Genomic DNA, 20,344 nt, shown 5'->3' with positions numbered 1-20,344 from the left:
GATTTGGGCGTGGTGTGTTCAATCTGCAATCTAAATTGCAGTGTAAAAATAAAGCAGACAGTATTTACCCTGCACAGAAACAAAAAAACACACCCAAATCTAACTCTCTCTGCACATGTTATATTTGCCTCCCCTGCAGTGCACATTGTTTTGCCCAACTGCTAAAAAATTTCCTGCTGCAATCAATTTGGAATTACCCCCTTAAAGTGACTGCTCTGCAGAGGAACCTAACTGAGGCAGACATTCATTTTACTCAGGGCATGATTAAGAGTAGGGGGGAAAAAAAGGACCATGCACCTTGTTAAACCCATATTACGTTGTAGTTGGGGCAGATATAAAATATACAGAGATTTGCCATTGGGAGGGGCTTATCTTAGCTGTACTCTAACATGCAGTGTAAATATAAAGCTGTCCAGTATTTGTGGGATCAGTGGCGGATCCAGCAGGGGGCGATGAGGGCGATCGCCCCCCGTAACTCAGCGACCTAGACCCGCCCACTTGTTCCTGCGGGCAGCAGAGATGGGGGAAGTTGAATGTGACGGCCGGGATCTGGCCGCATTGACAGGGCAACTGACACGGCGCTGGGCTGGACCACCCAGTGTGCCCCAGCTACCAGTGGCAGCAGCAGCACAACTCCCCGCACCGCAGCCTAGTTCGCTCCTTCAGCTGCGGAGGAGCTGCCGCCGCCATATCTGGCAGATCAGGAACCGCAAGGACGCACAACAGGTGAGGGGCGGGGAGAGGAGGGGGAGGCGATTGGCTGGTGTGGAGAGAGCGGCCGGAGTTCTGTCCTGCGGAGAGACAGGGCAGCAGAGACAGGCGGCCTGTCCCGGCAGATGGAGGAGCGCTGGGTGGACGGGACTCTACTGTATCCTATTGTGTCTGTGTATGTACTGTATGGTACATCACTAGTGTCTATGTGCATGGAGTGTTACTAGGGGTTGTGTATGCCGTGTATCACTAGTGTATGTGTGTGTGTGTGTGTGTGTGTGTGTGTGTGTGTGTGTGTGTGTGTTAGTAGTGTATGTGTGGTGTATCACTAGTGTCTGTGTGTTAGTAGTGTATGTATGGTGTATCAATAGAGTGTGTGTGTGTGTGTGTGTGTGTGTGTGTGTGTGTGTGTGTGTGTGTGTGTGTTATAGTAGTGTATGTAGTGTATCACTAGTGTGTGTGTGTGTGTGTGTGGTGTATCACTAGTGTGTGTGTGTGAGAGTAGTGTATGTATGGTGTATCACTAGTGTCTGTGTGTGTGCGTGTGTGTGTTAGTAGTGTATGTATTGTGTATCACTACGGCCTAGCGGACTGGAAGGGGGAGGAGTCCAGATTAATTTTTAAACCGCCCCCCCTGTAGGAGAAGTCTAGATCCGCCCCTGTGTGGGATACATGCAAAAGCAGCCAGTATTTATTCTGCATGCAAATCAAGTATATGTATAATTGCACCACTTGTATTGCAATATAGTTTGCCCAAGTCAGTTTCCCCCTTTTTTTCAATTTGCTCCCAACTCTGGGCCTAATTCAGACCTGGTTACTGCAGCGGCAGCGATCGTGGCTAAAACCCTGGGCCATGCAATTGCCTCTGCTTGATTGACAGGCAGGGGCGGTGGGGGCGTGTCCGGACCGTTTGCAGGGCGGGTGAAGTCACACGCAGCAGCTGTGGCCAAAAACAGCAAGGCTGTATAGGCTGGGAGCTACTCGGCAGGTGCAAAAGCATAGTCACTGTGCGGTGCTTTCTCACGTCTGCGTGGGAGGGGGGGGGAGTTAGGGCCTGGCATGTGGGTGTACTAGCCCTGTGCTGGGCATCCCCCCGCATGCCTAAGATTTTGATCGTAGATATCCGTCTTTTGCACATATATATCAGGTCTTAATTAGGCCCTTTGACTCATAGGGGTGAATTTCCGAAGGACCAAGTTTGCAGGCTTTAACGTATTTACTGTTATAATTAGTGATGAGCGGGTTCGGTTCGTCGGAATCCGAACCCCCCCGAACTTCACCCTTTTTACACGGGTCCGAGGCAGACTCGGATCCTCCCGCCTTGCTCAGTTAACCCGAGCGCGCTCGAACGTCATCATCCCGCGGTCGGATTCTCGCGAGATTCGTATTCTATATTAGGAGCCGCGCGTCGCTGCCATTTTTCACTCGTGCATTGGAAATGATAGTGAGAGGACTTGGCTGGCGTCCTCTCAGTTTTATTCAGGTGGCTGCAAATATCTGTGCTCACTGCTTTATTGTGGGAACTGGGGACCAGCAGTATTATATAGGAGGAGTACAGTGCAGAGTTTTGCTGACCAGTGACCACCAGTATTATACGTTCTCTGCCTGAAAAACGCTCCATATCTGTGCTCAGTGTGCTGCATATATCTGTGCTCACACTGCTTTATTGTGGGGACTGGGGACCAGCAGTATTATATAGGAGGAGTACAGTGCAGAGTTTTGCTGACCAGTGACCACCAGTATTATACGTTCTCTGCCTGAAAAACGCTCCATATCTGTGCTCAGTGTGCTGCATATATCTGTGCTCACACTGCTTTATTGTGGGGACTGGGGACCACCCGTATTATATAGGAGGAGTACAGTGCAGAGTTTTGCTGACCAGTGACCACCAGTATTATACGTTCTCTGCCTGAAAAACGCTCCATATCTGTGCTCAGTGTGCTGCATATATCTGTGCTCACACTGCTTTATTGTGGGGACTGGGGACCAGCAGTATTATATAGGAGGAGTACAGTGCAGAGTTTTGCTGACCAGTGACCACCAGTATTATACGTTCTCTGCCTGAAAAATGCTCCATATCTGTGCTCAGTGTGCTGCATATATCTGTGCTCACACTGCTTTATTGTGGGGACTGGGGACCAGCAGTATTATATAGGATGAGTCAGGGGCGGATCCAGAAAAAAATTACAGGGGGGGGGCACCATAAGGGGCGTGGCTTCGTTGGAATGGGCGTGGCTTCGTTGGAATGGGCGTGGTATTGCAGGAAAAGACTACCTTATACCCCAGTTTTGCAACCTGCCTGCCCAGACGTTGGCCACCACAGGAAAGAAAAATAATCCTGATTCATGCCCCTTACATTATTTGTCATTTTTCCTCCTTATAGTAATGCCCAGTATACATTATGCCACATACTGCAATGGCCCTTAGACATTATGCCACACACAATAATGCACATGACACAGTATGCACACACCGTAATGCCCCCGACACATTATGCCACACACCGTAATGCCCCCGACACATTATGCCACACACTATAATGCCTGTGACACATTATGACAGGAATTGCAATGCCCGTTATACATTATGCTACACACTGCACTGCCCCTGATACATTATAGCATATACAATGTCTGTGACACATTATGACACACACTGCAATGTCCGTGATACATTATACCACACACTGCAATGCCCGATACATTATAGCACATACAATGCCTGTGACACATTATGCCACACACTGCAATGACCTTGAGACATTATACCACAATGCCCGTGATATAGTATACCATACACCGTAATGCCTGTGACACATACCGCAATGCCCGTTATACCCTATGCCACACACCGCCATGCCCGTTATATATTATGCCACACTGCAATGACCCTGAGACATTATACCACATACCACAATGCCCGTGATATAGTATACCACACACCGTAATGCCTGACACATTATGACACACACCGCAATGTCCGTGATACATTATGCCACACACTGCAATGACCCTGAGACATTATACCACATATCACAATGCCAGCGATATAGTATACCATACACCGTAATGCCTGTGACACATTATGACACACACCGCAATGTCCGTGATACATTATGCCACACACCGTAATGCCCATTACACATTAAGTCCTACAGTAAGGCTTCTAATTAATTTTCAAATACCTGCTCGTTGTCAGGGGTTTCATGCACTGGGTGTCATGCTCGTTGCCAGGGGTTTCATGCTCTTGGTTCCATGCACGGTGCCAGGGGTTTTCATGCTCAGGGTGTCATGCTCGTTGCCAGGGGTTTAATGCACTGGGTGTCATGCTCGATGCTAGGGGTTTCATGCACTGGGTGTCATGCTCGTTGCTAGGAGGTAGTCCTTGTTGCTAGGGCTGTGCTCCCAGTGCCACATATGTCCCCAGTGCCAGATATTCCCTCACGGTGCCAGGTACTCACATGCCCCCAGTGCCAAATATAGCCCCCCCCCCCATGTGCCAGGTACACATATACCCCCCCAGTGCCACATATGCCCCCAGTGCCAGATATTCCCCGACAGTGCCACATATGCCCCCAGTGACAGATATCCCCCCCAGTGCTATATATGCCCCCAGTGCCACATATGCCCCAGTGCCAGATATTCCCCCCCAGTGCCACATATGCCCCCAGTGCCAGATATTCCCCCCCCTCAGTGCCACATATGCCCCCAGTGCCAGATATCCCCCCCCCAGTGCCAGATATTCCCCCCAGTGCCAGATATTCCCCCCAGTGCCATATATGTCCCCAGTGCCAGATATTCTCCCCCCCTCCCTGCCAAATATGCCCCCAGTGCCAGATATTCCCCCCCAGTGCCAGATATGCCCCCTCAGTGCGTCCCCCCCGCTTCCTCCGCCGCCGCCGCTCCCCCCGCTCCCCTGCTGTTAGGAGGGACACGGAGGGCACAGTGCACGCCTCCCTGTGTCCCTCCTGTGTCTCCGGAGACCTAGGAGGGACAAAGGGAGGCGTGCACTGTGCCCTCCGTGTCCCTCCTAACAGCAGGGGAGGAAACGAGACCGCAGACTGACATGCGGACGCTCGTCCGCATGTCAGTCTGCACTAAATCAGTGGCGCCCCCGCAGCCCCTCGCCCCCAAGCCACCGCGAGGGCTGCGGCGTGCGCACAAAATAAAATAAAAATACAAAAATCAACTAAAAATGCCTTGGTGCCCCCCCCCCTAAATCCGCCACTGGGATGAGTACAGTGCAGAGTTTTGCTGACCAGTGACCACCAGTATTATACGTTCTCTGCCTGAAAAACGCTCCATATCTGTGCTCAGTGTGCTGCATAAATCTGTGCTCACACTGCTTTATTGTGGGGACTGGGGACCACCAGTATTATATAGGAGGATTACAGTGCAGAGTTTTGCTGACCAGTGACCACCAGTATTATACGTTCTCTGCCTGAAAAACGCCCCATATCTGTGCTGCATTGTAGTATATAGTAGGAGTACAGTGCATAATTTTGCTGACCACCAGTATATAATATATAGCAGTACAGTACAGAAGGCCACTGCTCTACCTACCTCTGTGTCGTCAATTATACTATCCATCCATACCTGTGGTGCATTTCAGTTTTGCACAGTTTGCTGACCACCAGTATATAATATATAGCAGTACGGTACAGTAGGCCACTGCTCTACCTACCTATGCGTCGTCAAGTATACTATCCATCCATACCTGTGGTGCATTTCAGTTTTGCACAGTTTGCTGACCACCAGTATATAATATATAGCAGTACGGTACAATAGGCCACTGCTCTACCTACCTCTGTGTCGTCAATTATACTATCCATCCATACCTGTGGTGCATTTCAGTTTTGCACAGTTTGCTGACCACCAGTATATAATATATAGCAGTACGGTACAGTAGGCCACTGCTCTACCTACCTCTGTGTCGTCAAGTATACTATCCATCCATACCTGTGGTGCATTTCAGTTTTGCACAGTTTGCTGACCACCAGTATATAATATATAGCAGTACGGTACAGTAGGCCACTGCGCTACCTACCTCTGTGTCGTCAAATATAATATCCATCCATACATGTGGTGCATTTCAGTTTTGCACAGTTTGCTGACCACCAGTATATAATATATAGCAGTACGGTACAGAAGGCTACTGCTCTACATACCTCTGTGTCGTCAAGTATACTATCCATGCATACCTGTGGTGCATTTCAGTTGTGCGCAGTATATATAGTAGTAGGCCATTGCTATTGATACTGGCATATAATTCCACACATTAAAAAATGGAGAACAAAAATGTGGAGGGTAAAATAGGGAAAGATCAAGATCCACTTCCACCTCATGCTGAAGCTTCTGCCACCAGTCATGGCCGAGATGATGAAATGCCATCAACGTCGTCTGCCAAGGCCGATGCCCAATGTCATAGTAGAGAGCATGTAAAATCCAAAAAAATAAAGCTCAGTAAAATGATCCAAAAATCTAAATCTAAATCGTCTGAGGAGAAGCGTAAACTTGCCAATGTGCCATTTACGACACGGAGTGGCAAGGAACGGCTGAGGCCCTGGCCTATGTTCAAGGCTAGTGGTTCAGCTTCACCTGAGGATGGAAGCACTCATCCTCCTGCTAGAAAACTTAAAAGAGTTAAGATGGCAAAAGCACAGCAAAGAGCTGTGCGTTCTTCTAAATCACAAATCCCCAAGGAGAGTCCAATTGTGTTGGTTGCGATGCCTGACCTTCCCAACACTGGACGGGAAAAGGTTGCGCCTTCCACCATTTGCACGCCCCCTGCAAGTGCTGGAAGGAGCACCCGCAGTCCAGTTCCGGATAGTCAAATTGAAGATGTCACTGTTGAAGTACACCAGGATGAGGATATGGGTGTTGCTGGCGCTGGGGAGGAAATTGACAAGGAGGATTCTGATGGTGAGGGGGTTTGTTTAAGTCATGCACCTGGGGAGACACCTGTTGTCCGTGGGACGAATATGGCCATTGACATGCCTGGTCAAAATACAAAAAAAATCACCTCTTCGGTGTGGAATTATTTCAACAGAAATGCGGACAACTGGTGTCAAGCCGTGTGTTGCCTTTGTCAAGCTGTAATAAGTAGGGGTTAGGACGTTAACCACCTAGGAATATCCTCCCTTATACGTCACCTGGACCGCATTCATCAGAAGTCAGTGACAAGTTCAAAAACTTTGGATGACAGCGAAAGCAGTCCACTAACCACTAAATCCCTTCCTCTTGTAACCAAGCTCCTGCAAACCACACCACCAACTCCCTCAGTGTCAATTTCCTCCTTACACAGGAAAGCCAATAGTCCTGCAGGCCATGCCACGGTCAAGTCTGACGAGTCCTCTCCTGCCTGGGATTCCTCCGATGCATCCTTGAGTGTAACGCCTATTGCTGCTGGCGCTGCTGTTGTTGCTGCTGGGAGTCAATCGTCATCCCAGAGGGGAAGTCGGAAGACCACTTGTACTACTTCCAGTAAGCAATTGACTGTCCAACAGTCCTTTGCGAGGTAGATGAAATATCACAGCAGTCATCCTGCTGCAAAGCGGATAACTCAGGCCTTGGCAGCCTGGGTGGTGAGAAACGTGTTTCCGGTATCCACCGTTAATTCACAGGCAACTAGAGACTTGATTGAGATACTGTGTCCCCGGTACCAAATACCATCTAGGTTCCATTTCTCTAGGCAGGCGATACCGAAAATGTACACAGACGTCAGAAAAAGAGTCACCAATGTCCTAAAAAATGCAGTTGTACCCAATGTCCACTTAACCACAGACATGTGGACAAGTGGAGCAGGGCAGACTCAGGATTATATGACTGTGACAGCCCACTGGGTAGATGTATTGCCTCCCGCAGCAAGAACAGCAGCGGCGGCACCAGTAGCAGCATCTCGCAAACGCCAACTCGTTCCTAGGCAGGCTACGCTTTGTATCACCGCTTTCCATAAGAGGCACACAGCTGACAACCTCTTACGGAAACTGAGGAACATCATCGCAGAATGGCTTACCCCAATTGGACTCTCCTGGGGATTTGTGACATCGGACAACGCCACCAATATTGTGCGTGCATTACATCTGGGCAAATTCCAGCACGTCCCATATTTTGCACATACATTGAATTTGGTGGTGCAGAATAATTAAAAAAAAATGACAGGGGCGTGCAAGAGATGCTGTCGGTGGCCCGAATAATTGCGGGCCACTTTTGGCATTCAGCCACCGCGTGCCGAAGACTGGAGTACCAGCAAACAGTCCTGAACCTGCCATGCCATCATCTGAAGCAAGAGGTGGTAACAAGGTGGAATTCAACCCTCTATATGCTTCAGAGGATGGAGTAGCAGCAAAAGGCCATTCAAGCCTATACATCTGCCTACGATATAGGCAAAGGAGGGGGAATGCACCTGACTCAAGCGCAGTGGAGAATGATTTCAACGTTGTGCAAGGTTCTGCAGCCCTTTGAACTTGCCACACGTGAAGTCAGTTCAGACACTGAGGTCATTCCCCTCATCAGGCTTTTGCAGAAGTAGCTGGAGACATTGAAGGAGGAGCTAAAACATAGCGATTCCGCTAGGCATGTGGGACTTGTGGATGGAGCCCTTAATTCGCTTAACCAGGATTCACGGGTGGTCAATCTGTTGAAATCAGAGCACTACATTTTGGCCACCGTGCTCGATCCTAGAATTAAAACCTACGTTGTATCTCTCTTTCCGGCAGACACAAGTCTGCAGAGGTTCAAAGACCTGCTGGTGAGAAAATTGTCAAGTCAAGCGGAACGTGACCCGTCAACAGCTCCTCCTTCACATTCTCCCGCAACTGGGGCTGCGAGGAAAAGGCTAATAATTCTGAGCCCACCCGCTGGCAGTGATGCAGGGCAGTCTGGAGCGAGTGCTGACATCTGGTCTGGACTGAAGGACCTGCCAACGATTACTGACATGTCGTCTACTGTCACTGCATATGATTCTGTCACCATTGAAAGAATGGTGGAGGACTATATGAGTGACCGCATCCAAGTAGGCACGTCAGACAGTCCGTACGTATACTGGCAGGAAAAAGAGGCAAATTGGAGGCCCTTGCACAAACTGGCTTTATTTTACCTAAGTTTCCCCCCCTCTAGTGTGTACTCCGAAAGAGTGTTTAGTGCAGCCGCTCACCTTGTCAGCAATCGGCGTACAAGGTTACTTCCAAAAAATGTGGAGAAGATGATGTTCATCAAAATGAATTATAATCAATTCCTCCGTGGAGACATTCACCAGCAATTGCCTCCAGAAAGTACACAGGGACCTGAGATGGTGGATTCCAGTGGGGACAAATTAATAATCTGTGAGGAGGGGGATGTACACAGTGAAAGGGGTGAGGAATAGGACGATGAGGAGGAGGTGGACATCTTGCCTCTGTAGAGCCAGTTTGTGCAAGGAAAGATTGATTGCTTCTTTTTTGGTGGGGGCCCAAACCAACCAGTCATTTCAGTCACAGTTGTGTGGCAGACCCTGTCGCTGAAATGATGGGTTTGTTAAAGTGTGCATGTCCTGTTTATACAACATAAGGGTAGGTGGGAGGGCCCAAGGACAATTCCATCTTGCACCTCTTTTTTCTTTCATTTTTCTTTGCATCATGTGCTGTTTGGGGACTATTTTTTAAATCTGCCATCCTGTCTGACACTGCAGTGCCACTCCTAGATGGGCCAGGTGTTTGTGTCGGCCACTTGGGTTGCTTAGCTTAGCCATCCAGCGACCTTGGTGCACCTCTTTTTTTCTTTGCATCATGTGCTGTTTGGGGACTTTTTTTAAATCTGCCATCCTGTCTGACACTGCAGTGCCACTCCTAGATGGGCCAGGTGTTTGTGTCGGCCACTTGGGTCGTTTAGCTTAGTCACACAGCTACCTCATTGCGCCTCTTTTTTTCTTTGCATCATGTGCTGTTTGGGGACTATTTTTTAAATCTGCTATCCTGTCTGACACTGCAGTGCCACTCCTAGATGGGCCAGGTGTTTGTGTCGGCCACATGGGTCGCTTAGCTTAGTCATCCAGCAACCTCGGTGCAAATTTTAGGACTAAAAATAATAGTGTGAGGTGTTAAGAATAGACTGAAAATGAGTGGAAATTATAGTTATTGAGGTTAATAATACTATGGGATCAAAATGACCCCCAAATTCTATGATTTAAGCTGTTTTTGAGGGTTTTTTATAAAAAACACCCGAATCCAAAACACACCCGAATCCGACAAAATATTTTCAGGTAGGTTTTACCAAAATGCGTCCGAATCCAAAACACGGCCGCGGAACCGAATCCAAAACCAAAACACAAAATCCGAAAAATTTCCGGTGCACTTCACTAGTTATAATAGAGTTAGAATTTACAAAAAAATTGGTGAAGGGTTCCCCCACAAAAACATATCCAGCCCCTGAAAAGCCTGGTCTGGTAGTAAAAAATAGACAGGAATACTGGTGTGGGGTCCCCCCATTTTTCCAGTAACCAGCACCAGACAAAACCAGATGGGTAGACATACATTATGGGGTCCTCATGTCATCACGTAAACTACATCCAAACTGGTCAGCCCAGTCCTAGAGTTCCTCGGAATGTGGGGACCCATCAATACAAACTCCTAGGCCTGGATGGGGGGGAGGGTGATATTCCCCAGAGATATGGTGGCCAAGGATGTGGGTTTAACGGTATCAAAAACAGTATGAATACTACTCTTTGCAGTAGAATTACAGTTCTCTGCAAGCCTGCCCATATTAGAACCACAAGTACAAGCATGTCTAGACATTATGTGGGCTGCTGGAACCTGTTATCATAAAAAAAAATTGTCAGTTAAGTGGTTAAGTTCCATGTACTGATCTCCAGAAATGGCTGTCTAAGTCGACCTGGAAAACGTTGACAGTGACTAGGTTGACCTCAGAAGGTCGACATGCACAAGGTCGACGTGACAAAAAAGGTCGACACTGAAAAGGTTGACACAGGAAAAGGTCAACATGAGATTTTTTGTTTTTTTGACGTTTACTCCGTAAAGTGACCGGGAACCCCAATTAGTGCACCGCGTCCCCTCGCATGGCTCACTTCACTCACCATGCTTCGGGCGAGGTTGCTATTCCCAATCGTAGTTTATGTGGCTCATAAAGTACGAAAAAAGTAAATAAAATTAAACAAATTGTAAAAAAGTAATATCAACATGTTCACCTTTTAACCACGTCGACCTAATGCCTGTCAACCATTAGTGTTCAACCTACTGACTGTCGACCTTATCCATATCGATCTAGCATCCGAATACCCTGATTTCCTGCTTAACATAAAAACACATGTAAAAAATGTTATAGTCAATTTGTCTCCATTTAACTAATGAGTCAAGAAAAAAAAAATCAGTCTCGGGGGTTACTGTGTACCCAAAACATCCCCCTCCCCCCCAAATAAATAGTCTTTTATTTTCTTTCCACAATGATATCACATTTCACAGGAAATTAATGTCTGTTCCCAGATATCCCTTTTGATTCAACTGATTTGCTGCATTTGGCTGTCTCTAATGTCATCTGCTCCGTTGTGTTTGGAGAACGTTTTGACTATGATGACCAGAAGTTCACCACTTTGCTTTCATTGCTAAAGGAAGTCTTTTTGCTCCTGGCATCCCCCTGGGGTATAGTAAGTTAAAAATGTACATTAAATTTGCAATATATGTACCAGTACATTCTGTTTTCTAAGCTTAACACAGCCTTATTATTTGTAAAGATGTTATAATCCCGTGGTTTGACTTTTGCGACAACTCATTATTTTGGGTCAGATTTATTTATTTTGTTGACAAAAAAAACAAAATAACTATAAAAAATAATCATCAAGGGTTAATAAATGTGGTTCATAATGTAAATTTGTTGAATGTGCTCTTCTGTAGCTTTTTTGAAAAAATGTTTTTGTTGTTGAAAAATTCAGTTTTCTACTGAAAATGTTAAACTTCTCTTACTAAATCTTCCCTTGAGAGTAACCTTCTTTGGATCTGATTCACGTTTCTGTCATCAATGCATTTAAGCAGCCAAAATCTGTTGTATATTGAACTTTACTGAATAGTTATCTCTATTAAACACAAGATTTATTGTTTTTTATGGTAAATAAAAAAACGAAAACACATTTAACCTGTAAGTCCTTTATGATACCCTTTTCAGACAGAAATCCCAGCAATTAACCAGCATTTCAGTGTATGGTCATTTTGCCAGTCTCCGTCTGACCCCCTTCCCCTTTCACACAGAGAAGCAAATTACCGGGACAAGAATTTCTACCTGGTAATATGCGGATCAAAACAGGTATTTCGTCTGTGTGAGAGGGTCAACCGTGTTGAAATCTCTGGGTCTCCAACCCTGGTATATTCCTGGGTCGGTGATTTCATTTTCTGTGTAAAAGAGGTATAATTTAGACAGTCGCACTAGTCTAGATACTGTAATGGTATTTTTTTTTTTTTGCGTAAACATCAAAACACCCATAATTTCATGAATGCACACATGGGCAACTGGAGGCATTGACTGACAGGGCCGTTGCCCCGGAGTGCCATAGGTTTCGGGGGGAGAGGGGCTTTGTGGAGGCATTGTGGTCTGGGGGGGAAGGGGAGCTATGTGGAGGCAGTTTGATCTGAGGGGGAAGAGGAGCTGTGTGGTGGCAGTCTGATGTTAGGAAGGAACTGTGTAGAGGCAGTATGACCTGGGAGGGGGTTGCCGAGTGGAGTCAGTGTAATGAGAGGGGAAAGGGGCTGTGTGGAGGCAGTGCCATCTGAGGTGGGAGGAGGGGGTGCTGTGTGGAGGCAGTGTAATCTGAGGTGGGAAGGGGGTTGCTGTGTGGAGGCAGTGTAATCTGAGGTGGGAGGGGGATTGCTGTGTGGAGACAGTGTAATCTGAGGTGGGAAGGGGGTTGCTGTGTGGAGGCAGTGTAATCTGAAGGGGCAGAGGAGCTGTGTGGAGGCAGTGTAATCTGATGTGGGAGGGGGGGTGCTGTGTGGAGGCAGTGTAATCTGAGGTGGGAGGGGGGTTGCTGTGTGGAGGCAGTGTAATCTGAGGTGGGAGGGGGATTGCTGTGTGGAGGCAGTGTAATCTGAAGGGGCAGAGGAGCTGTGTGGAGGCAGTGTAATCTGAGGTGGGAGTGGGGGTGCGTGTGGAGGCAGTGTAATCTGAGGTGGGAGGACGGTTGCTGTGTGGAGGCAGTGTAATCTGAGGTGGGAGGGGGGTGCTGTGTGGAGGCAGTGTAATCTGAGGTGGGAGGGGGGGTGCTGTGTGGAGGCAGTGTAATCTGAGGTGGGAGGAGGGTTGCTGTGTGGAGGCAGTGTAATCTGAGGTGGGAGGGGGGTTGCTGTGTGGAGGCAGTGTAATCTGAAGGGGCAGAGGAGCTGTGTGGAGGCAGTGTAATCTGATGTGGGAGGGGGGGTGCTGAGTGGAGGCAGTGTAATCTGAGGTGGGAGGGGGGTTGCTGTGTGGAGGCAGTGTAATCTGAGGTGGGAGGGGGATTGCTGTGTGGAGGCAGTGTAATCTGAAGGGTCAGAGGAGCTGTGTGGAGGCAGTGTAATCTGAGGTGGGAGTGGGGGTGCTGTGTGGAGGCAGTGTAATCTGAGGTGGGAGGACGGTTGCTGTGTGGAGGCAGTGTAATCTGAGGTGGGAGGGGGTGCTGTGTGGAGGCAGTGTAATCTGAGGTGGGAGGGGGGGATGCTGTGTGGAGGCAGTGTAATCTGAGGTGGGTGGAGGGTTGCTGTGTGGAGGCAGTGTAATCTGAGGTGGGAGGGGGGTTGCTGTGTGGCGGCAGTGTAATCTGAAGGGGCAGAGGAGCTGTGTGGAGGCAGTGTGATCTAGGGGGAACCATTATTTTCTCTGAGGAGGGGTGGGGGGAAGTGTTTGTGTAAGGCTATAGTGGCAGTGAGGGGGTTGCCAAAATAAATTGCTGCACTTGGTCTAGAACTGGCCCTGCATGCAATATTTCTATTGCAGTTAACTGATTATTTAATAACACATGTACTTTTCTTTTCCATTCATAGCTACTCAATATGTTTCCCAAAATACTCTGCAGTCTCCCGGGCCCACACCAGAAAATATTCACAAATTTGGACAAATTAAAAGCATTTGTTAAAGAATCTGTAGAAAGCCACAGGAACACTGTTGACATGAACTGTCCAAGGGACTTTATTGATAGTTTCCTGCTTAAGATGGACGAGGTAATTTATATACCCGGATCGTGTAAAGACACAATGTTTAGTATTATTATTATTATTATTTTTTTTATCATAATACTTTTTTGGATGGTATAAATTCTTATGGACTGGTGCAGAGTTGAACGTATACTGTCTGCATGTGTAAAATCATACTGCGCACACTCTGAGCGTACACAAGCACGCATGCTACAGTTCCATTGCATCTTCCACTAACAACTGTAGAGGCGGAAATGGGTTGTAAAGGGATAATGATGACAGTAATGCTAATGCCTAGCAGTAATTAAGCACACATGCTAGTGTGGTGGCATCTGAATGCGCACATCTCTGCAGATGGGTTAATATAAATATTTTTTTTAGCACTGAAAATGTTGGCGACTGCAAGGGAGCAAATTTGTACAGAACAAGGGCCTGACTCAGATGTGTTTGTGGCTGCTTACATGGAAGTAGCAACAATGGGGGTAATTCTGAGTTGATCGCAGCAGCAAGTTTGTTAGCAATTGGGCAAAACCATTGCAATTTAGATTTCAGTTTGAACACACCACACCCAAATCTAACTCTCTCTGTACATGTTATATCTGCCCCCCCCCCCCCCCCCTGCAGTGCACATGCATACCTCCCAACTGTCCCGATTTTCGCGGGACAGTCCCGTTTTTTGGGGACTGTCCCGCTGTCCCACCCGCGGGCCGCAGTGTCCCGCGGTGGGGGGGCAGTTGGGAGGCTCTGTCTATCGCTGCCCTGCTTAGCAGAGCAGCGGTGAATAGACGCTGTGCGCATGCGCACAGCGTCTATTCATTGGAGACAGAGGGAGAGGGGGCATGCCAGCAGCTCACAGAGCGCTGGGCATGCCCCTTCAGTGACGAAAACGGGGGTGTGACTCGCGATCGCGGGTCCTCCCGCGAATCCACGCCTCTTTTTTGTAGGCCACACCCCCTTTTCGGGAGCAAAGCCGCGCGTGTGTCCCTCTTCAGGTAGGGTAAAAGTTGGGAGGTATGCACATGGTTTTGCCCTACTGCTAACAAATTTGATGCTGCGATCAACTCAGAATTAGGCCCTATAGCTCTAATATGATAATAATGCAGCAGGGGGCGTCACTTTTCCTGCAAGCATTAGTGATCCGAACTGCATCCTAGAATACAGCATTGGATCATCTGCGACACCTTCAGTCGGCTGCTTGACCCATGGGGTCGTGCAAGCCAGTCGTCGGAAGTTCTGCCAAGAGACCAGTGGCGTAAGTTCGTCCCAGTCGCCCGGAGGCATGATAAATGTTGGTGCCCCCCTACATATACACATACACACACATACCATATGTAGCTATCCGGCACTAAGGGTGAACAGTAGCAGCGTGCTCAGGTACCTTTCCCAGTAGTAATATAGATACACATACAAAGTGGATGCACACCAAGTCAGTTATTACAATAAAACAGACACCAGCATACCATTATAGTACACCTACAGTGCTCCCTCACCCGCCAGCAGGTCTCGATGGAGATGCTTTGGCGCAGTGGTGTGCCGATATAATTAGTGTTCACTGTAGGATTTTTTTTACGGCAGGGTGCTGATCACGGGGAGGGATGGGCAAACTTAGGTACATACTATAATGCTTGGTGCTCCCATACCTATGGGCCAAAACATGGACAGTCCGCGCCGAAGGCGCGCTCCAAAAATCTAGCGGCGTTGTTTCATAATAGTGGCAATTCACATTACACCACACGGTAGTGCACCTAATACACATTGCACCAGATAGAACCTCCTACACACTGCGACAGATAGAGCACGTTATACACATTGCGCCAGGTAGAGAGCACTGAGGCACACTGCACCAGGTAGAGAGCACTGAGGCACACTGCACCAGGTAGAGAGCACTGAGGCACACTGCACCAGGTAGAGAGCACTGAGGCACACTGCACCAGGTAGAGAGCACTGAGGCACACTGCACCAGGTAGAGAGCACTGAGGCACACTGCACCAGGTAGAGAGCACTGAGACACACTGCACCAGGTAGAGAGCACTGAGGCACACTGCACCAGGTAGAGAGCACTGAGGCACACTGCACCAGGTAGAGAGCACTGAGATTGAAGTTTACAGCTGCAAAATACTTACAAGGTTAATTTAGCCCAGGGGGACTCTCATGTGCTTACCGGGTCCGGCGGCGCACGGCTGGGTCTGGCGGCGTGGCGGGGTACGGCAGGCAGAAAACGGCGGGTTGGTAGGGCGCACAAAAACGGGCAGGGTGGGATTCATCTGTCTAAAAAAAGGTGCAGACACCTAGCGTGAACACTAGATATATATATAAAAAAAACACAAACGCCTCATTCACTTAACACACACACACACACACACACGTCTCTTTCACTTACACACACAAGTCTCTCTTACATACACATGCCTCCCACTTACACACACATACATGCCTCTCACTTACATACACATGTCTCTCACTTACACACACACACATCACTCACACACATGCCTTTTACTTGAATGCACAACTTTCATTAAAAACACACACACACCTCACTTAAAAACAAGCACACACAAAACACAGTGCTTCCCCCCAAATACACCTCTCCCCTACCCCCCACACAGTGTCTACCTTTGGCTTTCATCATCAGGCTGACGGAGCAGAGAGCTTCCCTCGGCTGGCTAGAAGAGGAGCTGTGCTCTGGAGCTCCCCCTAGCTGCAGCCAGTGCCATCTCTCCCTACAGGAGGCAGCTTCCGTGTCAGTGACTGCTCCTCCGTCCACAATAGCAGCGCAGTTCTCAGGCTGCGGGAGACAGTGGAGGAGATGCGCCCCCTTGTGGTCAGGAGCCCGGCGGCAGCCGACTCCACTGCCTCCCACAGTTCCGCCCCTGCAAGAGACCAAGAAATCTCTGTACTCTGACGGAGATCCTGGCCTTGTCACTCCACCTCAATGGCAGCAACACGCCTCTGTTTTGGGAAACTAAGTCAGTCCCGCCCACAACCCCGCCCCCACATGGCATCAGACTGTCCTTTGCTATGTCAGACTGTCACAGACACGTACTACATATGTGCATTACAGGCCCAGCGCATTTGTGCAAAGTATTGAACATCTGTACTTTGTGTCATGCACCACACATGCTTCGAGACTTGAAACAGGCTTAGAGTGCGGGAAGTTTAGGAGCTGATGAGGGTTGCATGAAAGTAGGCCACAAATGCGGATATTTTCTGTATGCAGAGTTCTATTCTACTATGCAGCCGCACTGCCCCTACCCATCCATCTGCTTGAAGCAGCTATCATTATCGCATTTTCACAAGGTCTACAACTGTTACAAGGGAACCGTCTGAAATAATACTGCTCACTGCATACACACAATTCAGCATAGGCCGCAATTCTAAGTACATTCAGACTCCAGTGGAGATGCGTTTGTGTTGCATTTGACTTTGAATTTTCCATAAGAGCTTATGGTGGCGGTTGCTCGGCCACGGAACATGCTCTAGTAAAAATTCTAAGATCTATCTACAAAACAGAGTTTAATGCAACTCTATAACGGCCACTAAGGGCCTGATTCTGATTTGTATGGAATTGCACAGTTGCAGGGAAGCGGCGGTGCAATTGCATACAAATAAAATGCAATTGCAGCAGGAGGCATCTGTAGGAGACAGATCTGCGAGATCCGAGTGATACATCTGAGGATGCAGCAGCAGATCACCATTGTGACCATTGCAACCGTTTGTCATAACTTGTGATGGTAGCAGACCATGTCCAGTCTGGATAAGCCAAAGCTTACTAAGACTTGCCTTAGAATCCGGACAATCGAGTCCAGGGAGACTGCATCTAATGACGCAGACTCTGGGCTGGACACGCCTGCAAAGTGCCCCTGCTTTGCCCTCCAAACACCGCAGTATATCAGTAATGCTATGGATTAGGAGGAGGGGGGTGCAGGCAATATCACAAGACCCATTTACACATGCGCAGATCCACAAACACTGGATTTACAAATCCATATCGGGCCTTAAACGAGGAACATTTCTTGCATGGTGGGTTCACCTAGATTTGCTGGACACTGCAGAACTGGGGTTTCCTTTTATGAACATGATTGTCCAGATTAGAAAAAGGGGCATGGGGCCAGTGTGTTTTTTGTGAAAAAAAATTAATAATAATTATATTATGTTGAATCCTCTGTAAATGTAGGGGCAATTAGTAACATGGGGTTCAATATGATTTACCGAAGGACACAATACCGATGATCAAAACCCCGACATCCATTGGCCTACAGTCAAAATGCCGCCACGGTCAAAATACCAACATTTGTTATACCGACATGTTCATAATGCTGGCATAGTCAGAATACCGACATATGAAATACCAACATGTCAAAATACCGACATGAGATTTCTGTTTTTCGTGTCAATGTCAACATAGGTCGACATGGACACCGTCTAAGTGTACCACGTCCCCTCGAGTGGCTCACTGTGCTCGCCATGCTTTGGGCATGATATTAATGGGATGGTAAAGTATGAACAAGTCTGTTTTGGGGCAAGAATTCCTTACAAACGCATATTGACATTTTGAACATGTCGGCATAATAAATGTCGGTATTTCGACGGTCGGTCAACTGGTGTCGGGATTATGACCGTCTGTATTGTGTTCGTCGGTAAATCAACTGCTACCCGTAACATGTATGGTGACAATAGCCTTTATATATCCACAGGAGAAGAACAAGCCCAGCACTGAATTCCACTTTGAGAATTTATTTGGGACAATCATTGACCTGTTTTTTGCTGGAACAGAAACCACCAGCACAACCATGAAATACTCTCTAATTATCCTTCTCAAATACCCAGATGTGGAAAGTAAGTACAGCAAAATGAAAAATCCATTTTAGCAGCCTCATTATGTGGGATGTAGTTATGCCATTATGTGTATAGACCATTTTAAAAGTACAACTCATATCAAAACACTTACTGTATTAAATATTTTCCAGCTTTTCCAGATTTTGGACAACCCTTGTATTTAGATCCCCATGTAGCAATTCACCATTACCTGCACCAAGCTGTGTCATCAGCGAGATACAGTAGCATTATAGATTGTAAGCTTGCGTGCAAGGCCTTTCTACCTCTATGTCTGTCTGTGTTTACCCAGTATTCTTCTATTACTGTTGTTCTAATTGTAAAGTGCAACGGAATATGCTGCGCTATATAAGAAACTGTTAATAAATAAACAACCATCCAAAATGACTGCATCCGCTGCATCCCAAAGAAGCCGGATAGGGCTGCACAAAAGGCAGGAAGTGGTTTCCAACTGGAAGCATGCCCTCTGCTTATCACTGGCAGTCCCAGAGGGAGAAAACACCTCCCAATAGGACTGTCTGTAGTGTCTGTGCAGAGACGGTTTTACGCATACGCTGGTTACGCAGCTGAGTAAGGCGCAGCATAGAGGAGGGCGCCCTACACAGCTGCGCCAGCGATATGTGTAACACTGGCCATTCATGATACGCCTTGATATGTAGTGCCTGCCCGGAGACTCACCAAGCAGGCAGGGATGTTGGTGCCGCCGTGCTATGTCCAGCAGCGCATCCCACTAGTACTACAGTAATGTGAAGAAAAAATAAATAAACTACTGCTCCCAGAATCCCTTGCTTCCAGACAGCAAGGGCTGTTGGGAGCGTTAGTTTATTTTGAGATTCTTCACATTACTGTACATGCAAAATCAACTACCGTTCCCAGAAGCCCTTGCTGTCCGGCTACTAGGAGCGATAGTTTATTTTGAGATTCTTGTTCTAGTACTGTAGTGCGGTGCCAGGCATAGTGGAGGCGCCAACAACACTGACTGCTTTGCGAGTCTCCGGGCACAGGGGGCATATCAGGTAATACAGTACTTTGATTAGATTAATATGCAAGGGGAAGTATTAAAGTGGGCAAATGTGTCAGTGGCACTTATATAGTGGGCAAATGTGTAAGGAGCACTTTTACAGTGTGCAAATATGTAAGGGACACTTATACAGTGGGCAAATGTGTAAGGAGCACTTATATAGTGTGAAAATGTGTAAGGGGCACTTATACAGTGGGCAAATGTGTAAGGGGGACTTATACAGTGGGCAAATGTGTAAGGGGCACTTATACGGTGGGCAAATGTGTAAGGGGCACTTATACAGTGGGCAAATGTGTAAGGGGCACTTATACAGTGGGCAAATGTGTAAGGGGCACTTATACAGTGGGCAAATGTGTAAGGGGCACTTATACAGTGGGCAAATGTGTAAGGGGCATTTATACAGTGGGCAAATGTGTAAGGGGCACTTATACAGTTGGCAAATGTGTAAGGGGCACTTATACAGTGGGCAAATGTGTAAGGAGCACTTATATAGTGTGAAAATGTGTAAGGGGCACTTATATAGTGGGCAAATGTGTAAGGGGCACTTATATAGTGGGCAAATGTGTAAGGGGCAGTTATACAGTGGGCAAATGTGTAAGGGGTACTACAACTGGGCTTTTACAATGAGA

The 20,344-nt window shown here is 47.7% G+C and overlaps 1 protein-coding gene and 1 long non-coding RNA gene across 2 annotated transcripts in view; one reads left to right on the top strand and one right to left on the bottom strand.

Annotated features, from left to right (window-relative positions):
• Positions 1-20,344, top strand: part of LOC134949287 (cytochrome P450 2C8-like) — an 88,071-nt gene that overhangs the window by 27,621 nt on the left and 40,106 nt on the right. The window contains exons 4-6 of the mRNA XM_063937786.1: positions 11,186-11,346; positions 13,709-13,885; positions 18,556-18,697. Coding sequence (XP_063793856.1) covers positions 11,186-11,346; positions 13,709-13,885; positions 18,556-18,697 — 480 coding nt within the window. The remainder of the gene's footprint in view (positions 1-11,185; positions 11,347-13,708; positions 13,886-18,555; positions 18,698-20,344) is intronic.
• Positions 11,564-16,802, bottom strand: LOC134949289 (uncharacterized). The gene is made up of 3 exons (XR_010183132.1): positions 16,475-16,802; positions 16,020-16,126; positions 11,564-12,085 (listed from the first exon to the last, which is right to left on the bottom strand). It is a non-coding gene; the product is annotated as an uncharacterized LOC134949289 (long non-coding RNA).

Source organism: Pseudophryne corroboree, chromosome 8 (genome assembly GCF_028390025.1).
Source record: "Pseudophryne corroboree isolate aPseCor3 chromosome 8, aPseCor3.hap2, whole genome shotgun sequence".
Lineage (NCBI taxonomy): Eukaryota > Metazoa > Chordata > Amphibia > Anura > Myobatrachidae > Pseudophryne > Pseudophryne corroboree.
This window is presented reverse-complemented; position numbering and strand designations above follow the sequence as displayed.